The following is a 23,566-nucleotide window of genomic DNA, read 5'->3' as shown; positions in this document are numbered from 1 at the left end:
GTTTATTTTAGAGCTCTGGTTGTTTGAGCACACAGGGGAGGTGAGAGCTGTCCCCCTGCAGGATTTACTGGGCTTGGAGGCAGGCCAGGGAGTCTCAGGTCAGAATCAGCAAGCAGGGTGACCCCCAGCCAGCTCACCCCAGGTCTAGCAGATCTCTCATCCTCCTTCTGTTGCTAGTTCCCTCCAAGGGGCAGCTCACCATTAACCACAGCAGCAAAACTGCCTTTTGGGGTTTGTTTCCTTCCCCCTTATGTTTGTTTTATCATCCTTCCTCCTTCTCCATCCCTTAGAGTATCCATATGGCAGCAGGCTCCCAGGGGCTGCTTGCAGAGCCCCTCTGCTGCTGCCTGTTGTGCACCTGAAGTCAGACTCTGCTTGTTGTTAGTGGCTGCTGTGGAAACAGGAACAGGACTTCAGCAGCAACAGTAGGCAGAGACATTTTTTCCAGGAGCTAAAAACAGCTCATTCTCCCCAGACCTCTTTCCAATTTCATGGGGGCAGATGAATCCCTGCTTAGAGCTAACATCTGCCTTCCAGTAGGATGCCAAACCAGGGAGAGCTGTCTCTTGGTTCTGCTTTCACTCTAGCCCAGCTCCTGCAAAAGCCACCCAAAATGGTGGAAAAATACAGGTGATCTTGGCAAGATGTGCCAGGGCTGCCAAAAGCTCCAGCCCCAGACCTGTGTGCCTGGTTTGCAGGGTTGGGAGGGAGCCACGCACGAGTTTGGCCTCGACTCTGAGCCCTGGTGCCTGCCTAAATCTATCCCACGCCAGCTCTTCTTGGCTGCAGCAGCCACTGCTCACCCACCTGCTGCTGGGGGGGCTGGGGAGTGGGGCACAGCATGGGGGTGCCACCCAGCCCTGCTCCCTGCTGCTGTAGCCACCAGCTCCTGTAACCCCTTCGTGCTGAGCATCACTTAGGGTTTAGGTTTTTTTCAGGTTTCTTTTCCTTTACTTCTGTTATTAGGAAACAGTTCCAGAGTCTGTTTGTATTAAAGATTAGGAAGCTCCTCGTTTCCAGCCAAAGCATGCTCAGGTCTCTCTCATGCCAGTGCTTTCCTGCCAGCCCTGGGTTTCAGTTTAAAGCAGATCTTTCTCTGCCTCCCCGGGCTGCAGTCACGTTCCCCCGGTGTCTGCTGTGTGAATTGGGCCAAATGCTGCCCAGCTCCTCTGCTCCTGCTGCGTGCCAGCACCAGCAGCAGTGGGGCTTTGGTGGGGTTGTGCCCAGCCTCTTCCCTCCACCAGCCCCTGTGGTGCCCAGGCCAGCAGGCAGTGAGCTCCTGCTCCTCTGGGCTGCAGGAGCAGGGCAGGGTGGTGTGAGGTGCATGGTGGATGTGCAGGTAGCCATGGAGACGGTGCTCAGGGACCTGGCACTGGGCACGGCCAGCTGCCTGCCTGCTCACCCTCGTGCCTGGGACCAGGCTGTCTCTGGAGCATCCTCAGCGAGGCAGCCTTGTGTGTGCCACAGCACAGAGACACCTTGGTGCTGGGTCCTCAGGACAGGCACGGTGTGTCTGCTGGCTGCAGCATCCTCTGGCTCAGCCTGCATGGGGAAGGACATGGCTGGAAGAGGGGAAACAGAGAGGGCAAAACCAGCGTGCTTGAGCAGCTCTTCCTAAGGGAGAGAGCCTTTCCCCCCCTGCTAGCAAGACAAGGCAGTCAAATGGGTGGATCTGAGAAAACAAGCAGCTCTGCACCTTAAACCCAGAGTGGGCAGAGGAGAATTGCAAGAGGCTGGAAGCCTGTGTGGAGGTTTTGTGCTGTGGTCAGACAGAGCTGTGTCACCTTGCAGTAAACAGCTGGCTCCTGTGATGCTGGCAGCAACCAGCTGCTGATGGATGTGAGGCTGCATCCCTGCAGCATCTCCAGAGCCAGGGACTACAGCCTGGGCAGGGCTGGTACCCATGGGCCTTGGGGCTCCCCTGGAAACCCTGCAGGAACCAGAGCTGTTAGCTGCAGGGTCACAGTGGCTGCTGGCTCCTTGCAGGAGAAGTGGTGGATGTGAATTTGCACTGCTGCCCACTGCTGCTGTGCTGCAGGTCATCAGCTGCATAAAACCTCCATTCCCAGGATGGGCACAGTTTGCCCTGTTTCCCAGGCATGCTCAGAGCACTTTTTCTCCCTGTTTTCTGCTCCTCAAGTTAGGAGCCCCAGGAGACTTTCTGAAGGAGGCTGTTCATGCTCTGAACTTGTTTTTTTTCCTGGCCAGCTAAGCATTTTCTGGGATGAGATCTTCATTTCTGGGTGGATGTTTGCAGCTCTTGCTCTGTTCTGCAGCCTGATCCAGTTAAGGCTCATCTGTATCAAGCCCTCCATAATGAGTTTAAGGAGCTGTAGATAAGCAGCTGTGTGGCTCAGCTCTGCACCCCATCCCTCCCTGAGGAGCAGAGCCACACAAATCAGGCTGTTGAGAGGAGGTGGACAGGGAGTGCCCTGCAGTGAGCAGCCTCTGGCCTGAAGGAGGCACGGTGTGGATTCTGGAAGCCCCCCCCTTGGCTTTCCTGTCCTTCTGCTGACAGGTGATGGTGTTCCCCCTCCCCAGGGCCACGGCTGGGGCTGAGGGAAGCTGGGTGCTGCAGACCTGTTGATTCCTGAGCAGTAAAGAGCCACCCTGCAGGGCAGGCAGGGAAGCTGCTTGTTTAAGGCACCGAGTTTCTCACTTCGCTGTAGTTCAGCAGCCTGGGGAAGGGGAGAGGATGCTGTGAAGAATATTCCATGCTCTGAGTCAGAGTTAATTCAGACACTGTTTGCCTTTGCTTTATACATCGAGGCTGATGATATGCACAGCCTGTTCTTCCTGCCAGGACCAAATCTAATCTTTCTGGGTGCCCACAGCCTTTCCTTGCCATCATAATGGAAAGATGAATGCCCTCAGCTCGCCGCATGCAATATTAAAGCACTAATGATGCAATCAGTCTCTCTTAGCCCCAGTAACAAAGGAAAGAATTACTCTGCCCTTCCTGGGCATGATTCTGCTCTGCAGTGTGGGCTCTGACTGCTGCCTACCTGCTGCAGCCCCTGCCTGTGCCTGCTGCCTGTCCCTCATCCGTGCCAGGGGCTCATGCTGGAGCACCCCATGGGCAGGTCACCTTTGCATGTCTGCCCCAAAGGCTGGAGCCTGCAGCAGCCCTTGGGACTGGAGCAGTGAGTACCACTGGCACTGCTTCCTTGTGCTGCTGGGGGCTGAACTGTGCCTGTGTGCCAGGGGCTGGTGGCCTGGCTAAGCCATCCTGCAGCTGGCATGTTTGCAGGGGGCCAGACTGGCATCTTCAGCTGCCTGGGAGGAACGTGTCTTTGGACTCTCCCTTTCTCTGCACCACTGCCTCCTGCATCAGCTGGTGCTGTGCTGCACAGACCCTCAAACCCCTGGGTTTGGGTGGCCACACTGCCAGCTGTGATGCCAGGGGCAGCTGGAGCCCTGTGGTTCCCTGTGAGGAAGTGATGGCAGAGCTGAGTGGGGGCCGGGCAGAAGGAGCTGCTTGCTTTGGTAAACAGAATGGCACAGTTGGTGCTCATTAGGCACTGCTGGCGTGTGGCTGGCAGTGTGCTGCTGCTGCTGCCCTGGCTCCTCTCAGCTGTGCCTGACTGGGGGGGCTGGAGCTGGGCACCTCTCCCCTGGGCTGCCCCAAGGAGCTGCAGGTGCCTGCTGCTCCAGGGCACTTTGGCTTTATTAGTTAGCTGTTAACAACGTGCTCTGTGGCACCACCTCCCTGGTGTCACCGGTGGGGCTGCTTCTTAGGGGGAGGAACACAGCCAGGGTTGGGCTGATGGGCTCCTGGGTCTGGCAGGGAGCCCTGGCAGTGTTAATTTTGGCTGGTGCAGATGGTGCCAAGGAGACATCCTCCCCCAGGCCTTTGTTTCTCCATCGTGGCTGATGGGTTCTGGGCTGTGCCTGCTCTGAAGGCAGGAGGCTGTTGGTAATTTTTTCCCCCCCCCTTTTTCTTTTTGAGTCCAACTGTGAAATAACCTCCAGGGGGAAGTGAGAAATGTCATTGCAGACAAACTATTTCTGGATGTGAGGTGGTGCTGGGCAGGCACTGATATGGTGCCCTGGAGCAGAGGGAGGCTGGGGGTGGTCTCTGGGGACCTGGAGTTGGGTCCTTGGTGTGTTTTTGACCTTTGTTTGTAGCCTGTCTCTGTGGTGGCCAGCATGGCTCTGGGGGGGTGGGGGAAGGCTGCTGGACTTGTAGGGGTGGAGAGCAGGGGGAGATCTGCTTCTGTTCCCCCTGGCCATGAGCATCCTGGGTGCTGGTCCTGCTGGGGAGGTTGGCTTCACGTGAGGGCTGCCTCCTGCCTCTTCAGGGCAGGGGGAATGGAGACAGGGCCTCTGTGGCTGCAACCAGCTCCTGCCCCTCCTGGACTCTGAAATCCCAGGGGAGGTCCACAAATCACCCCGAGGTGCAGCAAGGACCTGCCAGAGCAATTCTGACCCACTGTCTGCTAGGAGCTGCAGCGGAAGGGGGGCCTGGCCCTGTCTCCCTGTCACCCCCTGTGCTGCCGCTGCCTCCAGCAGCGAGTTCACCTCAGGCCTGGAGCAGCAGAGCAGGACCTGATGCTTGCAGCACCGCCAGAGTCAGCGCTTCAGTGGAGAGCTGGCTGCCGTCCTGGGGCTCCCCGGGTCGGCCCTGGGGTGGTGCCAGATATGCATCGATCTCCCCGCGGCTGCTGCCTGCCAGGCTGGAGCTGCAGCAGAGGGCTGCTGCTCGGAGAGCTCAGCCGTGCTGGGAGCTCCCTGCTCCCGGTCTCAAAGCCCAGCGAATTGTGAGCAGCTCGCTGGAGCCGGGCAGGAATCAACTGGTGCCAGTGTGAGAAGGATGTGACCTGGGGGAAGATGAGGCAGAGGATAACGTCACCCTGCTGCTGATGCAGAGCTGGAACGTGGAGCATGCAGGATACAAATGAGCTGCCAGCAAATGTCTGCTTCCAAACGTTTCATGGCACCTGAATTGTGGCTTTAGAGCCTGCAACGTGCTTGGGGTTTTTTCTCTCCTGCCCCCCCTCTTCAAAATAATGTCCTTAAGAGCTCTAAAATGCAAAGGATTCTATCATTTCTTTAAGGAGAGAAGGCTGTGGGCAGGAAAGTAGGAGTTGAAATAGCTGGATTTCAATCCAAGCTTCTTCACTGGAGTTGAGTGATTTCTCTCTCCAACTCCCTATCCCACCACTCCCCCCCCTTGATTCTTTCACACATCAGACAGAGTCCAAATGTCTCAGTTTTAAAGCTCTTGGGTGCTTTTGGGATGAGAGTCTGATTCCTGCAAGTGCCAAGCGCTGGGCTGAGAGCTGCCTCCAGTCCCCGGGAGCTGGGCAGTGCCCGGTGGTGCTGAGTCCAGGGGATGCCCTTGGTGTGCTGCAGGTGCCACTTCAGCTCATGCCCACGGCAGGAGGTGAGTGTTCAGGGAGCTTGAGGGCTCCCAACCTTCCTCCTCACTCTGACCACCCTGCTGCAGCCCACTTGGTGGACACTTGGTGGCTGGTTTGGGAAGATGAAGGGTGGGAGGCCAGGGTGGCTGGAGTGGGGCAGGCACCGTGCCCAGCCTCTCCATGGGTTCTGCTTGGCCTTGTGGAGCCCAGGGGCAGATGCCAGGGGGTGATGGCCTGTGCCCTTGGGGCTCTGTGGCTGATGGAAGCTGGTCAGCTAGAGGTCAGCATTTCCATGGAAATGGGATTTCTGGAGCCTGGCTGGGGAAGTCCAGGGGGCTGTGGTGGTGGCCAGGCTGCAGAGCCACATTTCAGTGTCATGAGGCTGCCAGGAACCAGAGGAGAGGAAACCCTGAGTGCTGCAGCTGTGCAGGGGCAGGGTGGGAGCTGCCTCTCTGGGGATGTGTTAGCCTGCAGGACCAGGGGATGGGATTTTCACTCGCTGAGGTTTGATGCTTTTAGTGGGGTGTCCCCTGGCATGCACTGCGGGGGGGTCCTATGGAGAACCCCCTCCCGGGGAGCCAGCCTGGTGCAGTGAGCACAGCCCTGCCGTTTCGGGGGCAGCTGGGGCCAAAGGCAGACCGATGACCCTCTGCAGCAGCACCAGCAGCCAGCTGGGCTGACAGGGTGGGGGCAGCCCTGTGGCACGATGGCTTCCGTGCCCCCGTGGCTCAGCCCCGGTGCCCGTGGTGGCCGTGCAGGGCTGCCCACGGCCCCAGCCCGTGGGAGAAACGCGCCGTTTGCAGCGGGAGGTTGTGAAAAGCCTGGGGCCGCACACACACCAAGAGCCCAAACCGAAGAGGAAATGACTTTTGCTGGTGGTTGTGTGCGCCTGTGCAGGCTGCTGCCCGGGGGGGCTGCCCGGGAGGCGCTGGGGTCCCCCTGCCCTGGCACAGCGCTGGCAGGAAGCGCCTGCCGTGGCCATCCGTCCTCTGCCAGCTCCGGCACAAGCGCGCTGCCGGTCCTGAGCTGCGGCTGCCGCCGGCCCCGGCGCCGTGCCCCGCATGGCCGGAGCGTCCCGGCAGCACCGGGCTGCCACCATGTTCCAGAGGAAGCGCAGCGTCTCCTTCGGCGGCTACGGCTGGTGGGTGCCTTTCCTTTCTAGCCTCCCTCCGCTTTGCTACCAGCGGCTTTTCGGCCCTCTGCAGCTCCGAAGGAGGAAGCACCGCGGTGCTGTGGCGTGGTGCCCTCAGCAGAGCCCTTCCTGCTGCCCCATGCCAACAGCATCGCGTGGGAGTTGGGAAGGACTTTCTCCCCTCATGCTCGTGGGGATGTGCCCTTCCAGCTGCTGTGTCCCAGCCATGTCCCTCTTGAACCCCACGGGTGCCCACTGGTCTTGCGGTGGTCTCCCGTGGCCACCAACTGCCTGTGGCTCTCCCTGATGCCTTTCTCTTGCTGCTGGGGACCTGCTGTCTGCTCCTCTTCTGCCTGGCTTGTGATGCTTGCAGCCACTTCTGGCAGACATGGTGAGGTCCCACCTGGGCCATGGCAGGTTCCTGGTTCTTCTCCTGGCCCTCAGCAGAGCTCCACACCTGCTGCTTGCAGTCTGGGTTCTACAGGGCTGCTTGAATCTCGTGTCCCTCCCCTCTGAGAAGTGCTGAGCTATAGGGAAGCAGCTGGAGAAAATTCCATGGCTCTCCCCTCTCTTGATGCCATTTTCTTTGCCCATTCCAAGCCTGTGCTCTCTGGCTGTGTGGGAGCTGGTGGTCAGCTTGGCAATCTTGTACCGGTTTTGGCAGTGGGGCAGAGGGGGTTGCTTTGCTTTCCCTTCCCTGTGTTACGGTGCCTGGAGCTGGGGAGCCCTGGGGGCTTTGGGAGCAGCTCTGTGCTGGTGAGCTTGGAGCTGCTTGAAAGCTGCCGGGGGAAATGCTGAGTAACAGAGACGGTTGTGGGAGGGCAGGGAAGTTGTTGAGGGTTTGGGTGAATCTCCTGGGATTTCAGTGTGCACCTTGCTGAAACCAAGGGCTTTATCTCAGCTGGGATCTTTTTGTTCTTTGCACAGAATGGGAAGGAAGCAGTCGGTGAGAAACTTTTGCACCAGCACGTTGGGTGAAGGGGAGGGCAGAGAGAAACTGCAGCTTGGGGGCAGGGGCACAGGGGGCACAGCAGGCACATCCTGGGGGCTGCTGCTGTGGAGCACAACCCTCAGCCCTTCACAGGGGCATTTGAGGCCAGCTGGGCTTTGCTTGGCTGTTTTCCTTCTGTGCTCTGGCAAAGGTGCAGGGGGAAGATAACCAGGAGCTGGGGAGCCGCGCAGGAAAGTGCGGTTTGTGGGCTGCTGGGGGCTGTGCTGCCGTTGCAGTCGGGGCTGGGGGGACTGGGGGCGCAGCCTTTCCTTTGAATGCCAACCTCCACCTCTGCAGAGTGAGGAGAGCAGATGAGGAGGTACGGGGGGAGCCCTGTTCTCTGCGCTCCCGTGCAGAGCTTCCGAGGGGAGTTAGTGACAGGGGGTCCCTGGGGAGGACACCCCCTTGCAGTCGTGCACCATGCAGGGTGGTTGTGAGAAAGGAAGGGACCTGCCACAGCCCTGTACCTGCAACTGCATCTTCTCACAGCCGCCTCACGGGTGGGTGTGGGCACACCCTTCCTGTGGGCACCCTGCTGGGGTCCGGGCACACCCAGCCGCTGCTCGCTGTGGCCACGGTCGCTGTTCCCAGCCCCTGGCTGGGGTTTGGTGGTTGCCTCTGCCACTGGCCAGGGCCCAGGGGCGTCCTTGTCCCGGCTCGGCCACTCTTGGTGCCTCCCCCTGTAGGCTGTGGGATGCAGGCTGCGGGCGGTGCGGAGCCGTGGGTGTTTCGCATCGCCCCAGCCCGGGAGGGGTCACAGGGCAGGGCCTGGCCGAGCGGCTCCCGTGACTCAGCCGCGGCGCAGCTGCGGTTTCCCGAGCAGAGAGCTCCTTTCTTCCTTTCTTCCTTTCTTCTCTGCTGCTTTTGTGTGGCGTTTTTTCCCCCTCCAAACTCTCCCAACGGACTTTTCTTCCTGTGGCTCTGGCTGGAGCTGCTCGCTGCGGCTTCTCGCTCCCACACAGGTCCTGCCCCAGCCACCTCCTGCCCTCCCCCATAGCCCAGCCGCTGAGTTTAGCAGCAGCCATCGGCACCAGGGGGCTTCGATGTCCAACCTGATGTAGTGATCAAGGAGCCCAGCAGATGGGCTCGTTAAGCGTTCAGTGACATCAGCAGGTGCCCCAGGTCTGTTTTCAGGAGCAGGAGCTCCAAGATCAGAGCACAAGGAGCTGATGGTTTGGGACATGCCTGGAATGAAGCACTCAAGGCTGTGGGGGGGCTGTGTGAGCTCAGTGTTGGCCCAGGAGAAGGGTTTCAGGGAGGTCCTGGTGGGGTGGGGTGGCTTCAGCCTCACCCTTGGGAAGCAAGGACACCCCATACAGAATTCCTAATGGTGCATTTGGGATCTGGTGTGCCAGGAATCCACCCCCATGGGTACAGCCTCCTGGTGATGGAGGAGTCCAGGCTGGCAGCCTGGATGGGGAGGCAAGCAGAAGAGGGGAAAGCTGCCTTTCTGCAGCCTGGCTGCATCCTCTGTGCCCGAGGTGTAAAACAAAGGGGGGGGGACGGGGCTTGGGGGTTGTTTGATGTTTGCCTTCCTAACGTTGTTGTGTTGGAGAGCTGTGGAATTCATTCCAGGAGGCAGACAACAAGCAGAGCATTCACAACGGCTGCCAAAAGGCATCGGTTTGCTTAGGGAGGCATTACAGTGATTTGCATTAATTAATATGAGGATGGCTTTAAGCACAGTGATTCTGTGCAGATAGGTGCTTATTATGGGTGCCAAGTCAATACATGAAGTCGCTGGGGGCTCCCAGCCCCCTGTGAGCTGGCAGGGACTGGGAGGGATGGGACAGCTCTCTGTTCCACCCCTCCATTCAGGGCTCTGGCTGCGGGTGAGGGAGAGAAGCAAAGGGCAAGCCAGCAGCTGGTGCCCAGGCAGGGATGGTGCAGCCCTGCAGGGAAGAGCCTGAGCTCAGGCAGCGAAGCAGCAATGGTCCAGGCATGAAAATCCTGCCCCTGGCTGTATCCTTGTTCCTTCCCCACTGGACTGGGCTCAAGGTCGAGGTTGGGGTGTTGGGCACCTTCCTGGCATGGTGGATCTGCCCTGGGTCTGTGCTCTCTAAACATGTGTGTTGTGGGAGGCGGCAACAGTGTGCTGGAGAGGGGAATGCCCTCCTCTGGTGCTCAGTTCACCCCTGGTGTGTTGGCTCAGGAGGCAACAGCCCTCCACTGGTCACCAGCAGGACATACCTGGGAGGGGTTTGGTTTACTGCCCACTGGGCTGCACTTGGGGTTGAACTTTGGTGATTTGTTTGTTTCCTGGTGAGGTCTGTCTGTGGTGATTGTGGTGCCAGCCAGACCAAAGGAGATGCTGGAGCTGGGTTTGCCAGCAGCCCTGGGTGGGGAGGAGGGAGAAGCCCAGATCCCCCTGCCCTGCAGTAACCTGCTGCTCTGCTTTCCCCCCAGGATTGACAAGACGATGCTCGCCAGCCTGAAGATCAAGTGAGTACCCACAGCCTGCTCTCCTGTGGTGGCTCTCTGCAGTGGGTGGTGCTGGGGGGGTGCTGGCTGTGGGGGGATGCTTTCTCCAGGGCTGGGCTGTGTTTCCAGCTCTGTGCTGCAGTGGTAGAGCAGCCAGGAGTGCCCATTCCTGGAGGCAGCCTGGTGCCTGTCCCACAGCTCCTTCTCCTGTTGGAGTCCAAGGTGCTTCAGGCACTGGGTGGTTTTTAGCAGCCCTGTGAGCCAGGGGCATGGGTGGTGCAGTCCATGGGGCACCAGCTCTGCCTTGGGGAAGGGCAGGATGGGCCCTACTGAGCTTCTGGCTGTAAATGTGTTGAAGTCTGGGGTTTGGTTTGGTTTGGTTCTGGCATTGTTCATGAATCTTGCAGCCTGGAAGAAGGGTGGGTGGTGGTGGATTCATGGCAGCCAGTGTGTGCCTCTGGATGCTGCTCTGGAAGGAGTGAAGATGCTCCCTGGAGGGCCTGGGAGCTGGTGCTGTTGCTTGGTGGGTCTGTCTTGGGTTTGCTGTGGACTTGCTTGAAGGCTGTCAGCATGGGTTGTGTGGTGCCTGGTGAGGCAGTTGCTGGGCCAGATCCTGCCCTGTGATGGAGTGAGGTGTGTGGGGTCACCACCCCTGCTGGGAGATGCTATCAGCTGGGTGGTGCAGAGAGGTGAGAAAGGGCTGAGTGGGTTGTAGTGCTAACAGGCACTCCCAGCTCTCTGGGACCTGCTTCCCATTCCTGCTGGACCTTTGCCTCCTGGCTATGGGACCCGGGGGGTGATCCCTTCCCACCCCCTGTGGAGCATCCCTGGCTCTGGATAAAGTCCCCGTGCTGGGAATCAATCTCTCAAGCACGCATGGCTCCGGTGTTGCTGGTGTAACCGTGTTCTGCTGGGGCAGAAGTGTCCTGGCCAAGCCTCCCTTGAGCTCAGGGAGCAGCCCCTGCGCTTCCCTCTCTAATCACTGCTTGTGCAAATGACTCATTAAGGGAGAAGTCGACAGAAAGCCTCAGGGGTTGTCTGAATGAGCCTGCCCGTGCCCCTTGTGAAGAGCACCACAGGCAGGGGCTGCTGAGCTCATTGCTGGGGATTTTGCTGGACTAATGAGAAGTTTAAATCGCTGCTTACCACCTCTGGGAGCAGAGAGAGGTCTCAGTAGACTTCCCTTTTCCCTTGGAGCTGAGAAGGGTTTCGCTGCTCTTTGTTTGCCCAGCTGCAGAAATGTCATTTCCCCTCCTGCCCCCCCCAGTGCCAGGCAGTCAGTGCCACGCTCAGGGCCCAGTGCTGGCGCCACGGGACGTGCTGCTGTGCCAGGATGAGGGTCTGGGGCCGCGTTTCTCTCTCCCTCCTGCTCTGAGCCGAGGAGCAGGTTTGCTCAGGGTGTCTGATGAGCATCCTCTGGAGCTGGTTTATCCTCACTTAATGCTTTCCACAGCCTCCTAACGCTCCTGCTTTGTGGCCAGATTGCTTCGTTAAGTGGTTCTGTACTTGGGGCCCAGCCAGAGCCACTTTGGGTATTTGTTATAGGCTTTTAAAATTTAAAATAGATATAGTTTGGGCTTTTCTAACTCCCTCGCGACTGCTGCAGCCTTGTTAACAAGCAGGCAGCTGCTCCCCGTGAGCCGAGGAGCCCCTGACCCCAGCCCTGTGCGCTGCAGCCAGCAGCACTGACCTGCAGAGGCCTGGCGGGGGAGGAGCAGGGCAGGGTGCTGGATGTGGCCCCAAGGTCTCTGCTGCGGGGGGGGTCACAGTGTGCCGGGGGGCTGCAGTTCCCATGCCTGCCCCTCCACCCCAGGGACCGAGGCCAAAGGAAGTGTGTGTGTGTGGGGCGCTGCTTTTGGGGACAAGGTCCTGCGCAGGGATGGTGTTTGGTGGGACCAAGCGTGGTGCCAGGCTGCAGGCTGCTCCCTGCCCGCCGCTGTCGTCGTTTGTCACCGTAAGCTTGCACACACAGGTGGCACTAGAGCTTCAAAGCGGTTTCCCCTCTGCCTGTCTTTTAATTTGGTTTCATTAGTTGCCATGGTAACCACGGACATGTCTGAGGGACTCACCGGGGAGGGAGAGTGGAGGCTGCGGAGGGGGAGTGCCGAGGAGAGGGGAGGGATGGATGGAAAGCCCTGGCGGCACGGCCAGGGGCTCGGCTGGCCCCGGTTGGTGACGGGCACGGCGCGGAAGGGACCGGGGCTGCACTCGCCGGGGACGGTGCCGCAGAGGACCCAGCATCCCCGGGCAGCCGCTGCTGAACGGACTCGCTCGCTGCTCAGCCTCCGAAATGCCCAGGAAGCCCTGGTGAGTTTGGCTCTGCCTCTGGGGCTGTGCCCAGGTCCTGGCAGCGGCGGCCCCTGTGCGCCCAGCCCCACCACATCGGGTTTCAATACGTGGCTGGCAAAGGGCCACCCTGGCTCTCACAACCTGCTGCTCTGGGGTGGGAGCTGAGTTTCTCGCTGCTGCGGGGAGGTGTGGGCTGCTTTGGAGAGCCTGGGCACGGTCCCACCTCTGGGGGATGTTCTTGGGAAGCTTTCAAAGCTCCTAAAGGCAGCCGATGGGGGTGGAGAGTCTGGGAAAGGGACTGGGAATGCTCTGCTCGCTGGTTTGAGGGATGCAGGTGGCAGCAAGAGCTGGGGCTACGAGGCCTGGGTGCCGGGAGAGGGGCCAGGGCCGCTGACAGCCATTGGGACTGGGGCCAAGGTGGGATGAGGTGGAAGCGATGGACCAGTGGAAACCCTCCTCTGACGGGGATGAACCCGTGGGGACTTTCCTCTGGCATCCAGCTGGGCTTCTTGGGGAGGAGCTGGTCAGGTGGTGGCTCACCCCGGAGGGCAGCAGCCCTTTGCCTGCTGCTGGCTCCCCAGCCCTCTGCGCTCTGGCATCACTGGGGGACATGTGCTGAGAAACCACGAGGTGTTTAGAGGGGGGGTGGGGGGTGGTGAAATTTCAATCAATCAATAAAAGGGGGGGGTGGGGAAGTCTCTCCTTCAGGCAGAGAGTCATCTCTTGCCTTAGCCTTGTACGGCAAAAATAGCAACAAAATAATCACGTCTCTGTGGACACAGGGAGCAGCCTCTACACCAATTACCCAGAGTCAGCATGTGTGGGGCTAAAACTCAGATGAAAGAGCATGTGATGCTCATCTGATGGTGGGAACAGCAGTGGGAGATAAAGGTGGGAAGAGATGAAAGGCTCCGCTTGACCTTCGTAAAATGAGCTGTGTCCAGGCTCCAGGCTCTTTAATATTTGATGGGCTGGAGCCCGCTTAATGGGAAGATGTGGGGATGATTTAGCAGCAGCTGCACTGGCCTGGTGCAGTAATCTTGGAGGTCTGCACTTGGGTCTTGTGAGGACAAGGTCTGGAGAGCAGATTGTGCCTTAAATAAATCCCTGTGACTTTCCTGGCACCTTTTGCAATGAGTAATTGCATGCAGCGGGCTGGTCTGCAATTATCCCTCAGCTGTAGCAGCATCACACCGCCAGGAAGATGCTCCAGAGCCTGGCAGAGCAGCCAGCAGGGTGGGCAGGATGGATTCTCACCTCTCTGCGTTCCCAGCTGCTCATCTCCAGGGTTGTTGTCTCAGCTCTGGTGCAGGAATGCGAGAGCAGAGCTGGGGGTGTGAGGCTGGGGAGCAAAGGATGCACTGGGACTTGGATCAAACCTTAATGTCAGCTAAGGGCACTGCTGGAGGGGCAGAATGAGGTGTGGGCTGGTCCAGGCTGCCAGCTGGGTGCTGGTCTGTGTGCTGGGTGAGTGTTGCTTGGGTGCCCAGGTGAGGGGAGGGTTGTTCAGTGTGCATCCCCCCCCCAGCTTGGATGCCCTTCTTGCTCTGGGAGATGCCACTCCCTGCCTGCCCCTGCTGCTGCCCATTGGTGCCCATGTGGCTCATCACAGCACATTCTTCTGAGCTCTTCCTGAGCCATTGGTGTTTTGGTTTCCTGACTCTAGCCTCTCCCTGACTTTCCCCTAAAGCTTTGCTGGAGACTCCAGCTGTCTGTGATGGGTCACGAAGCAGCCCTCCCCTTGCCTGTGCTCATGCACAATGAAGAGGCAAAGTGTGCCCTGCCCAGGGATGGCCCTTCCAGCAACGGTGTGACCTCAGCTCACCTTGCTGAGCATCTCCCCAGCTCTCCCCCTGCTCCTGGGAGATCCTTGTGGCACCGTGGGCATGTGAGGCAGTGGCAGCCTGGGGGGAGGTGGCTGGACATGGCATTCGAGGCAAAATGAGTCCTTGTGCCGGTGACAGGTCTTGTACCCAGGTCCCTGCTGGGACAAAGTCCCTGACGAGAGCCAGGGAGGCTGCAGGGGGAGGCCGGGGCTGGTGACAGGTCCCTGCTGCTGCCGCGGGCTCTGGCTGACGCCGTCCCCGCTCGCCGTCTGCTGTCTGCGAGCTGCCTCTGCCCTGGCCAGCGCCGGGGGACCCGCGGGATGCTCGGATAAATGTCAGCGCCGAGGTGACAGCTCTGCCTCGCAGGAGGCTGCTGGCACTGGCACGGTGAAGCACCTGCCCCGCGGGCTCCCGGGGCAAACGGCTGGCATATGGCTGGAGCTGCTCCTGGCTTTGGCCGCCCGGGCCCTGATCCGAGCCCCTCAGTGACACAGGGATGTTTGCTGTTGCCCCAGGATCCACTCTGAACAGGTTTGGGGGCATGTCCAGGACCAGGCAGCACGTTGGCTCCCCCTCCCACGGGCTGGCGTGGAGGTGTTTCCCAGTCCTTGATCGCAGTGTGGATGTGAAGAAGCAGGAGAGGCTGAGGAGGGTCACTGCTGAGCAGCACCAGCCTGGGACCTTTCAGAAGCTCCTTCTCAGCCTGGCTGCGGCCCCTGGCTGCTCGGCTGGGCTCCCACCCGGTCTCTGGCGATGCTTCCCTGGCTGGCTGGAGCCTCTTCCAAGCCGTGCCGGCAGTCGGCACACGAGCGCTTGGCTGCTGCTGCCGCTTGGTCCTGCTGTCAATGCATGCAAGAGAGGGGACCCCAGGCTTTGCTGTCGCGGTCCTGCTGCCCTGGGCCCGTGCACCGAGGGGCTTCTGTCTGATAGTCCCTCCCTTCTAGGGGGCTTCTGTTAGTGACCAGGCTGCTGCAGGTTCTATCACCCTGCCCTTGCTGGAGCTGTGGTCGATCCCCTGTGCTCTGGCTGCAGGGGATGGGGCACTGCTGAGTGCTCTGGAGAAGAACAAGGACCAGGCCCTGGCTTTTGCATCCAGGGGTCCTGCCCAGGAGGTTCTGCTCACTGCTGTGCCCTGGGGTATGCCCACAGCAGGTGCTGCTGGTCCCCGTGCCACTGCTTGTGCCACCCCCAAGCTGGAGAGCTTTAGCAGGAGGTAGCAGAGGCAGGAGCCAGTGATTTAGAAGAGGAATGGGAAAGTGGCAAAAGGAGAGGGGAAAGCGTGGCAGCACCACCCATGACAAACAAGGTGACAAACGAGGTCGTGCTGGAGACATTGGCTGGGAAGTGGCAGGGTGCAGGTGCTGCCCAGCCAGGATGCTGGCCCTGGGAGAGCAGCAGCGGTGGCAGGAACACAGCTGCCCTGCCTTGGCCAGCCCCGGAGCTGCAAAATCCAGCCGGTCCCAACGTCTCTGCCCTATCTCCAGCGAGCAGGCAGCGGCCCGGGAGGGCGGCGACCGCCCCGGCCCCCTGCAGGCGCCCAGCCCTGCCCCCTGCACCAGCCTTGCCGCACGTTTCACAGCCTGCCTGGGACGGAGGAAGTCTTCCCAGGAGGAGAAAGGGGAAGTCAGCCTTGGGGACTGTGGGGTCTTTCAGCCACTTAATCTGGTGAGCCTTATCGCTGGGAAATCCTTGGGGGGAGGCACTGGCACAGCTCTACTGATGTTCCTACCCTGGGAGACTTCCCTGGAGAGGCTCAAGGCCAGGCTGGATGAGGCCTTGAGCAGCCTGGGCTGGTGGAAGATGTCCCTGCCCATGGCAGGGGGGTTGGAACTGGATGACCTTTAAGGTCCCTTCCAATCCAACCCAACCCATTCTAAGATTCTATGGTTTGGCCAGGCTCCTCTCCATGCCTGCTGCAGCTGCTGGGGTTTATTGGGGGGGGTTATTGGCCCAGATGTTTGGGTTTATTGGGGGAGTTATTGGTGCAGCTGCTGGGGTTTATTTGTACAGCTGCTGGGGTTTATTGGGGGGTTATTGGTGCAAATGTTGGGGTGTATTTATGCAGCTGCTGGGGTTTACCTGGGGGGTCACTGGTGCAGAAGCTCCAGCTGCAGAGGGGAGGCAGCAGGCAGGGACCCAGCGGTGCAGCCACTGCTCTGCCATTGGCGGTGGCACCGCTGTGTGCTCTGCCTGGTCCCATATGCTCAGTGGTTGCTGTTGCTGTCAAAACAGCCTTCACATATTCCAAGCCAGATTATCCACAATTACATCTGCCCAGAGGATTTAGCAGCCCCACGTGGGGCTATTTTTAGCTGTCTCTCAGAACCAATGCCCTGCTGTGTCCCTTTCCTCCAGCCTGGCAGAGCAGGAGCGGTTTGCAGGCCATGGAGAGGTGGCTGCTCGGGGGAGTATTCTAAGAGCAAATCTTCTTGTGGTAGGGGGGAGGGAGCCTGATGGCTGGAGGGGTGGAGATACCACCTGCCTGTGGGTGCTTGCTCCCAAATGCCCAGGGTGCCAAGGATGTGCCTGTCTGCAGGAGCTGCAGAGTGCAAGGTCCCCTTTTGTCTGGTGAGTGCCAGCAGCTCAGAGGGGCTTTGGCCCCCCTGTGTCAGCCTGCTGGGCTCCCCTCAGCTGTGTGCCTGCTTGCCACAGGGGTGGGTGCGGTCTGGGGAGCGCACTCAGCCTCAGCTCTGCCGAGCCAAGGAGCCCAGAGCAGGTAAGGAGCGCTGGCACAGGAGCACAGGAGCTGTGCCAGGGGCCTGTGGTTTGTTCCTGATGATAATTTGGTTAATTACTGCACTGCTCCCTCCGGCTGTCGCTTTCCCTTCTGGTCACTGCGGTCCTGGCCTCCCGACGGCACCCGGCGCCGGCGAGCCCTGCGGTGCTGCCAGGGATGGGCAGCCCCTGGCACTGTGCCTGCTGCCTGAGAGCTCTCCAGCAGCTGGTTCGGTGCTGGGTGGTGCTGGCAGGACCCTCTGCTGCCTGTCTGCAAAAGGCCCTCTCCATCTCTGGTGGTGTGTTTGCAGTGGGGTTGGTGATGCTCAGCAAACACCAGCGCTGGTCCCGTTGCTGTCCATGGACCTCACATCCTCCAGAGCTGGTTGTGGAACCCTGCCCTGTCCCAGGCTCCCACCCAGGACAGCCTTGTGGAGACTTGACAGGAAAAAATGGAATTAGGTAGATTCAGCTTGGATGTGAGGAAGAAGTTGTTCCCCAGGAGGGTGGTGAGAGCCTGGTACAGGTTGCCCAGGGAGGTGGTGGAAGCCTCCTGCCTGGAGGTGTTTGCAGCCAGGCTGGATGTGGCTCTGAGCAACCTGCTGTGGTGTGAGGTGTCCCTGCCCATGGCAGGGGGGATGGAACTGAATGATCCCTGAGGTCCCTAACAATTCTATGATCCTGTGATTAGGAAGTCTCCATGGAGACTCAGAGGTCAGTCTTTTCAGACACCATCCTGTCTCATTCCTCTCTAAGGCTGCTGGTGTCGTGCAGGGGACTGTGACTCTGCCTGAGGTGCCCCCCTGTCCCCACATCCCTCACAGCATCCTCAGGATTGCTCATCACTTGGCTGAGGTTGGAGTTTGGGCCTAATCCTGATCTTCCCAGCTGGATGCCGATGGCAGTTGGTTGCAATGAGAGCAGCAGGGCTGGACTCTGGGGAGCTGAGGGGGGTGCTGGAAGTGTTGGGCGTGTGGCTGGCGCTGGGTTGCTGTGCATCCTGAACCTGGCTTCATTAGTGATGTTAATGAGAAATGATGGCATTTAGCTCCCTGATTTGCTGGTGAAAATCAGAGGATCTGCTCCTGCTGTAAAGACTGATTTCCTCTGCTGATTTGATCTAATTTAATTGAGCCCTGAGATCCTGGGAGCTCATCTCTCCAGCGTGTCCCTGTGAGGGCAGGCTAACACCCCCAATGACCAGGGATGCAATTCCCAGCTAACTGTGGTGCTGTCACAGCCATGACTGCCTCATGCTGTCTTTAGCCACCACAAGTGATCCAGTCACTGCAGGAACACACTGGGCAGTGGCTGGCTCTGCACCCCAGCCCTGGGGCTCCCTGCCCACCCCATGGTATGATTCATGCCCACCCTGATTCACTGCCCAGCTTGATGCCTCTCCCTGTGCCACCTCTTTCCTGCCCACAAACCACCTCTGGTTTATGGTGGTGCCCACTGGCCCCACAACGCACCAAGGAGCCAGGGCCAGCCCTGATCTGCTCTGCTCTGCCCTCTGGCTCTGCAGGGAGGGCTCAGCACCGAAACGTGGCTCTGGTTTTGAATTCCCAGCTGTGTGTGATGGGAAGGTGCTTTCCAAGGGCTCCTCAGCAAAGCTGTGCCTCTCTGGAGGCTGCTGAAGGAGGAATGGTTGCAAAAACAAACCCAGGAGAGCATCCAGGTAGGCATCTAGGTGCAGGTAGCCAGATCCTGTGGATGTGGAGACAGAAAGCTCTGCATGAAGCAGATCCAGCTGCCTGAGCCCCCTGGACTGGCAGAGATGGTTTGATCCCCAGCTCAGAGCAGGGAACAGAACGTTCCCATCTGCCCCTGTGTTTGCTCTGCAGTGTTGCTCAGCAGCCCTGGATGAGGAGCTTTGCCCTTGCTCCCACAGCCCTGCTCAGCTGCTGAGGTTTCCTTTGCAGGTCTCTGTTAGTTTGGGTAACCTTCCTGGGCTCGGTGCCCGTGGGCATGGGGGGCACGGCAGGAGTTGGGGGGAGGGGGCATGGTGCTGGCTGGTGCTGGGGAGCAGGCAGGAGCTGTGCTCAGATCCCAGCAGCTCTCGTGCCTGAGCAAACAGCCTCTGGTTTGACCTCTGCCAGCCCTGCCAAGTGGGCAAATATTTGCTGCTTCCTCCTCTCAGCTGCTCAGCGGAAGGGGAAGGGAAGGGGCATCTTGCCTGATGCTTTGTGGGCAGGTCCCGTGACCTGGCTGTGCCATCACTGATTCTCTGGCACAGGTCACCTCTCTGGGGGTACAAGCAGGCAGGCTGTGGCACCCCCTGCCAGTCTCTTGTGCTCCAAGTGCTGCTGCAGTGAGGCACGAAGGGGTTTGCCATGGCTGTGCCAGCTCAGGGTGTGCTCTGTCTGCTGCTGCAGCACCGAGGGGACCCTCCTGCAGGGGAGCCTGGCTGCTGGGGTCTTTTGAGGGCTTGGCCTGTTTGCTGTTGGCTCTTTATACGTTATTTTAAAGTATTTGTAATCCAGCTGCCTGCTCTGAGGTGCTGAAGGTGCTTTCAGTGCATTCATCTCCCCCTTCTGTTGTGCAAAAGCAGCGAGGGGATGGCCTGAGATGCAGCAGCAGCTCTGCCCTGCTTCCAGTGGCTTGTGCAGGGTGCAGCCAACACCAGGCTGGGAGCTGCTGAGCCCCTTGGTTATTTTTAGGTGGTTTCTTTGTGTGTGATCACTTCACATAACTGAGATCTCCCTCACTACAGGGTGGGTGCCCACATGCACCTGTGCTGCTCTCTGCCCATCCCAGCCCTAACAGATGCTGTCTCCGCCAGCCCCCCAGCAGGGCCCAGTGATGGGCAGTGGTACCTGGCTGAGCTTTGCTTCTCTCTTGGTTTGCTCATAATGGATTTTTCTTCTTCCACTGCAGCTCTGATTGCTTTCCCTGCCTGTTTCCTGGGAGGGCTGCTAATTGTGCCAGGCAGATGGGGCATCACGGGCTGAGCTTGGCCCCAAGCCTGACAAAAGGTCAATGTCTGTGTGCACAGGCAGTGGAGGCAGGGATCATAGAATGTTAGGGGGTGGAAGGGACCTCCAGAGATGGAGCCTGTGGCACTGGCTCCCTCTCAGGCTGGGCAGATAAATGTCTTTCCTCACATCCATCCTGTGTGGCTGTCCCACGGCTGCAAGGAGCTGCCAGGTTTGGGCTCTGTGATGTGGTGGAGATGCCTGGCCAGCAGTGCCAGGCTGGGGGGGCAAGGAGCTGGGTCTGCCCCACACCTTGGCACACTTCTATCCTGCTTCTTATCCCTCTGAATTGCTGAGGTGCTGAGGCTGCTGGCTGCACACCGTGCTGGCCTCGCTCCCCCTGCTCTGCCTCTGCACCTCCTGCACGGAGGGGGCCAGCTTTGTGCTTTCTTCATGTCTCCTCTGAGTCTTTCTGACTGAAGCCATGAAATAAACCTCTAATCAGATTACTCAGAGCTGGGGGTAACATCATCTAAAGCTCTACTTCTTGTGATACCTCTTCTAAAACTGGGTGCCCTCTTATCCTCCTGCCGCAGCACCGTTGGGAGCGCTGTAATCGCTTCCTCCCCAGCTCCCAAATCCTTTTCTTCCCCTGCCAGGGAAATGGGGATGTGGCTGCTCCTTTGCTGAGAGCCAGCTCCTATTTTAGTCTCTTGGTCACACTGCTTCAGCTCCTTTTGTTCCTCCCTGGCTGCTGGTCGCTGGTGTCGGCACCGCTGCCCAATCCCAGCGCTCCCACCGGGGCAGTGTGAGTGCCCATCCCCAGCTGTGCCCTACCTGGGTCGGGGGAAGCACCCACGGGGCAGGGGGTCTCCAAGTGGGTGCTTGGTGGGGGTGGGGAAGGGATTTGAGTGGTGGTGAGGAAGGGTCCTAAAGGCAGCGGGGAAGGGTCCTTGGGCAGCGCTCCTGGCTGTGCCTCCAGCCCAGCCGTGGCAAATGCCTGGCATAGCTCAAGTATTTCTGGCTCTGCCCCTCGTGAGCGAGGGAACCAGAAATATCTCTTGCAAAGGGAGGTGCAGAGGGTGTTGGGGACGTATCCTGCACCGTGTGACAAGGCAGCACCACAGCTCTGGCTGGAGAAGCCCTGAGTCACTGATGCTGGGCTCGGCTGTGCCCAGCGCTCAGGTGTGAGCCAGGGGGCCAAGGGGGCCCTTGGCTGCTGGCAGTGTGCCCGCAGGCAGCTTGGGAAGGTCGATGAGCTGCTCAGCCAGGGGTGATTGAATCTCACTGCAGCCTGAGCACAGCAGTCAGAGTTGTTCCAGGAGCGTTAGGGCTCCGTAATAACATTAACAGTGTCGTTTGTTCCCGGGGGATTGAGGAGCGCCGGGGCTGAAGGGCTGCTCTCGTTCAGGGGCTGGCATTTTCAGATCCTTCTCTCACAGCAGAGTGTCCAGAAGGAAATGCCAGGCTTTGCAGAAATGAGTCAGCTGCCCAGGTGATTGATTAATCACGGTGTGTAATTGTCCAGCCCCTCAGGACCTGGCTTCCCAGGTAGCGGCAGAGCTGCTCTCTGAAGCAAAACCAGCAGGGCACTTCTAAGGGGATATTTATTCCTTCATAAAGCAGGGGCAGCTGCTTAGCTTGGAGGTTTAGTCACTGCAGAGGTGGCTCTGGGTGTCTAAAGGAAGGAGGGAGACTCAGAGGAGCCCAGGAACACCATGAGGGGAAGGAGGGATCTCCACAGTCTCCGGCCCAGGCTCCATCACAGGGCAAGATGTGGCTCCTGCAAGCTGAGCTTGGGAAGCCTTTGTGGGTGGAGAGCTGGCAGCCCCTCTGGGGACTTCTTCCAAGGCCTAATCCAACCTCCTGAGTTTCCCTCATTTCCAGTCTCAGTCCCTCAGGCTGGAGCATTCTGTCCTTTGGCCTATCCCATCTGTGGAGACACCAGCTGGAGACTTCCATGGGTGCTGGCCCCAACAGGGTGTTCTTCCCTCAACCCCCCAGGAGGGTGATGCTGGTGGTATCACTCTGGGCTTTGGGGCATGGCCAGAGACACCTCAGCTCTGCAGAGCTGGGGGATGAGGCATGGGGCTGGTGGCTGCTCTGCAGAGGTGTTTCTGAGCTGACAAAGATGCAGGCAGAGTGCCCTGCCCCTGGCTGGGACCAGTTGAGGAGATCCTCTCCTGGGGAGAGTCAGAGCTGAACTGGGGCACACACCATGGCTGGTGCACTGCAGCAGCCAAGGACACTTGGCTCTGCTCCTGGGTCAGGGTGCCCCAGCAACCCACAGCTGTGTGCCCATGCAGTGCAGCTCTCCATGCCTGCCCTGGCCATGTGGTGCAGCTCACTGTGCCCACCCTGCTGTGCCCACCCTGCTCCTGCTCACGCCTTTGGCACACCGGGATGATCACGATGTGCACAATGAGCTGTCCCTTTGCAAGGCAGAGCACTGGGAAGGGCAGGCAGGGGCTGTTCAGATGCCCTGCTGTCTGCTCTGCTTCCCTGGGCATCCCTGGTGTCCAGCCTGTCCTGGAGCCTTTGGCAGAACCTAAGAACTACAGGGCAGCTTCTTCAGGGCCCCATCCCAGCCTGTTGTGCAAGAGGGTCCATGGTGTGTTGGGGCATGGCTGCAGCCTGGGTACTGAGCTCCCATCCCACTTTAGGAGAAAATTCTTTGCTTTGGAGGTGACAGAGCCCTGAAGAAGGCTGCCCAGAGAGGTGGTGGAGTCTCCCTCTCTGGAGAGGTTCCAAACGCCCCTGGGCAGGTTCCTGTGCAGCCTGACTTTAGGTGCACCTGCTTTAACAGGGGGTTTGGACTCAATGATCTCCAGAGCTCACAGCCAGCTCCTACCAGGCTGTGATTCTACAATCCTTCCCCACCCTGCCAGCCCTCCTCCAGCCCCCTCACCATCCATTCCCTTGGCCCTCCTCCTGTAAACGACGAATCAGCTGCAACAGAGCCCAGGAGCATCTGAGGAGGGTGAGGGAGCCTTGCCGTGTTTGGGTGGAGGAGCAGCCATGGCTCAGTGTCTGCCTTGAAGGGTTTCTCTAGCTCCAAAGAGGAGAGAGCTGAAACGTCTTTAAAAATCAATACAAAGCCACTTCAGCATAAAACAAGAGGAGATTAATACTTAACTTGTCTGGGGAAGGGGAAGGGAAGACAGTGGAAGACGTCTCCAGAGAGAGAGAGAGAGACTCAATGAAATTCGAGTCTGCCTGTTTTAATGTGAGAGGTAAAAAGGTTGGAGATTAAAACCCCTCCCCCTCCATTAACTGGCAGCTAATGAGGTGCTGGAGAATTGGTGTAATTTGGCATGGAAATGGGTTCCAAGGCTGCTTTTTTTCTCCCCCCTTTCTCTCTTTTTTTTTTTCCTTCTTTGCTGTGCCTGAGAAATTTGTCAGACAGATGATGTCTGCTTGAAAGGAAGCAGCCAGGTATTTGCTGTGAGAACAAAGAGATTTGTTGCTCCAACAGAAAACTTGATGGGAAGGCTTCCTCCCAGGGAGTTACAGCTGCCAGGGAGGCTGAGGGCAGCCCCCAGCTCCAGCAGAATTCCTCCCCCTTACCCACTCCTGCTCTCCCAGCCCTCCACACGCCGCTTGGCATCCTCTGCTGCTGCAGAAATGGGGGGTTTGGGGCTTTTCCTTCTGGGGAAAGGGAGACCTCGACCCTTGTCTGATGGAATTACTGTGCTGGAGGGACCTGCTGCTGCTGCTGCTGCTTCAGCCTCCCCCGGGGGCCTGCCGCGATCTGCTGGAGCAGGAAAACGCTCATTTGGGAGTTTTTGGTTTGTTTCAGGGTGGACCTTGTTTCTTTGCAGAGCTACACGTGCGCTGGGTAGGTCAGTGAGGGGTGGTGTGGTGACTGCTGAAGCACCAGCAGGTTCTTCTGGGGTGAATTAATGTGGCATGGT

General features: G+C 59.1%; 1 protein-coding gene across 1 annotated transcript in view; it reads left to right on the top strand.

The window, feature by feature from the left end:
* Positions 1-23,566, top strand: part of RAP1GAP2 (RAP1 GTPase activating protein 2) — a 68,994-nt gene that overhangs the window by 6,607 nt on the left and 38,821 nt on the right. Inside the window, 1 exon segment of the mRNA XM_068154884.1 lies at positions 9,893-9,928. Within this exon segment, the coding sequence (XP_068010985.1) occupies positions 9,893-9,928 (36 nt within the window).

This window comes from Melanerpes formicivorus, unplaced genomic scaffold, assembly GCF_026170545.1.
Source record: "Melanerpes formicivorus ecotype bairdi unplaced genomic scaffold, bMelFor1.0.p_v2 SCAF_29, whole genome shotgun sequence".
NCBI classification, from domain to species: Eukaryota; Metazoa; Chordata; class Aves; order Piciformes; family Picidae; genus Melanerpes; species Melanerpes formicivorus.
The sequence above is the reverse complement of the archived record's forward strand: the minus strand, read 5'-3'. Positions and strand labels throughout refer to the sequence as shown.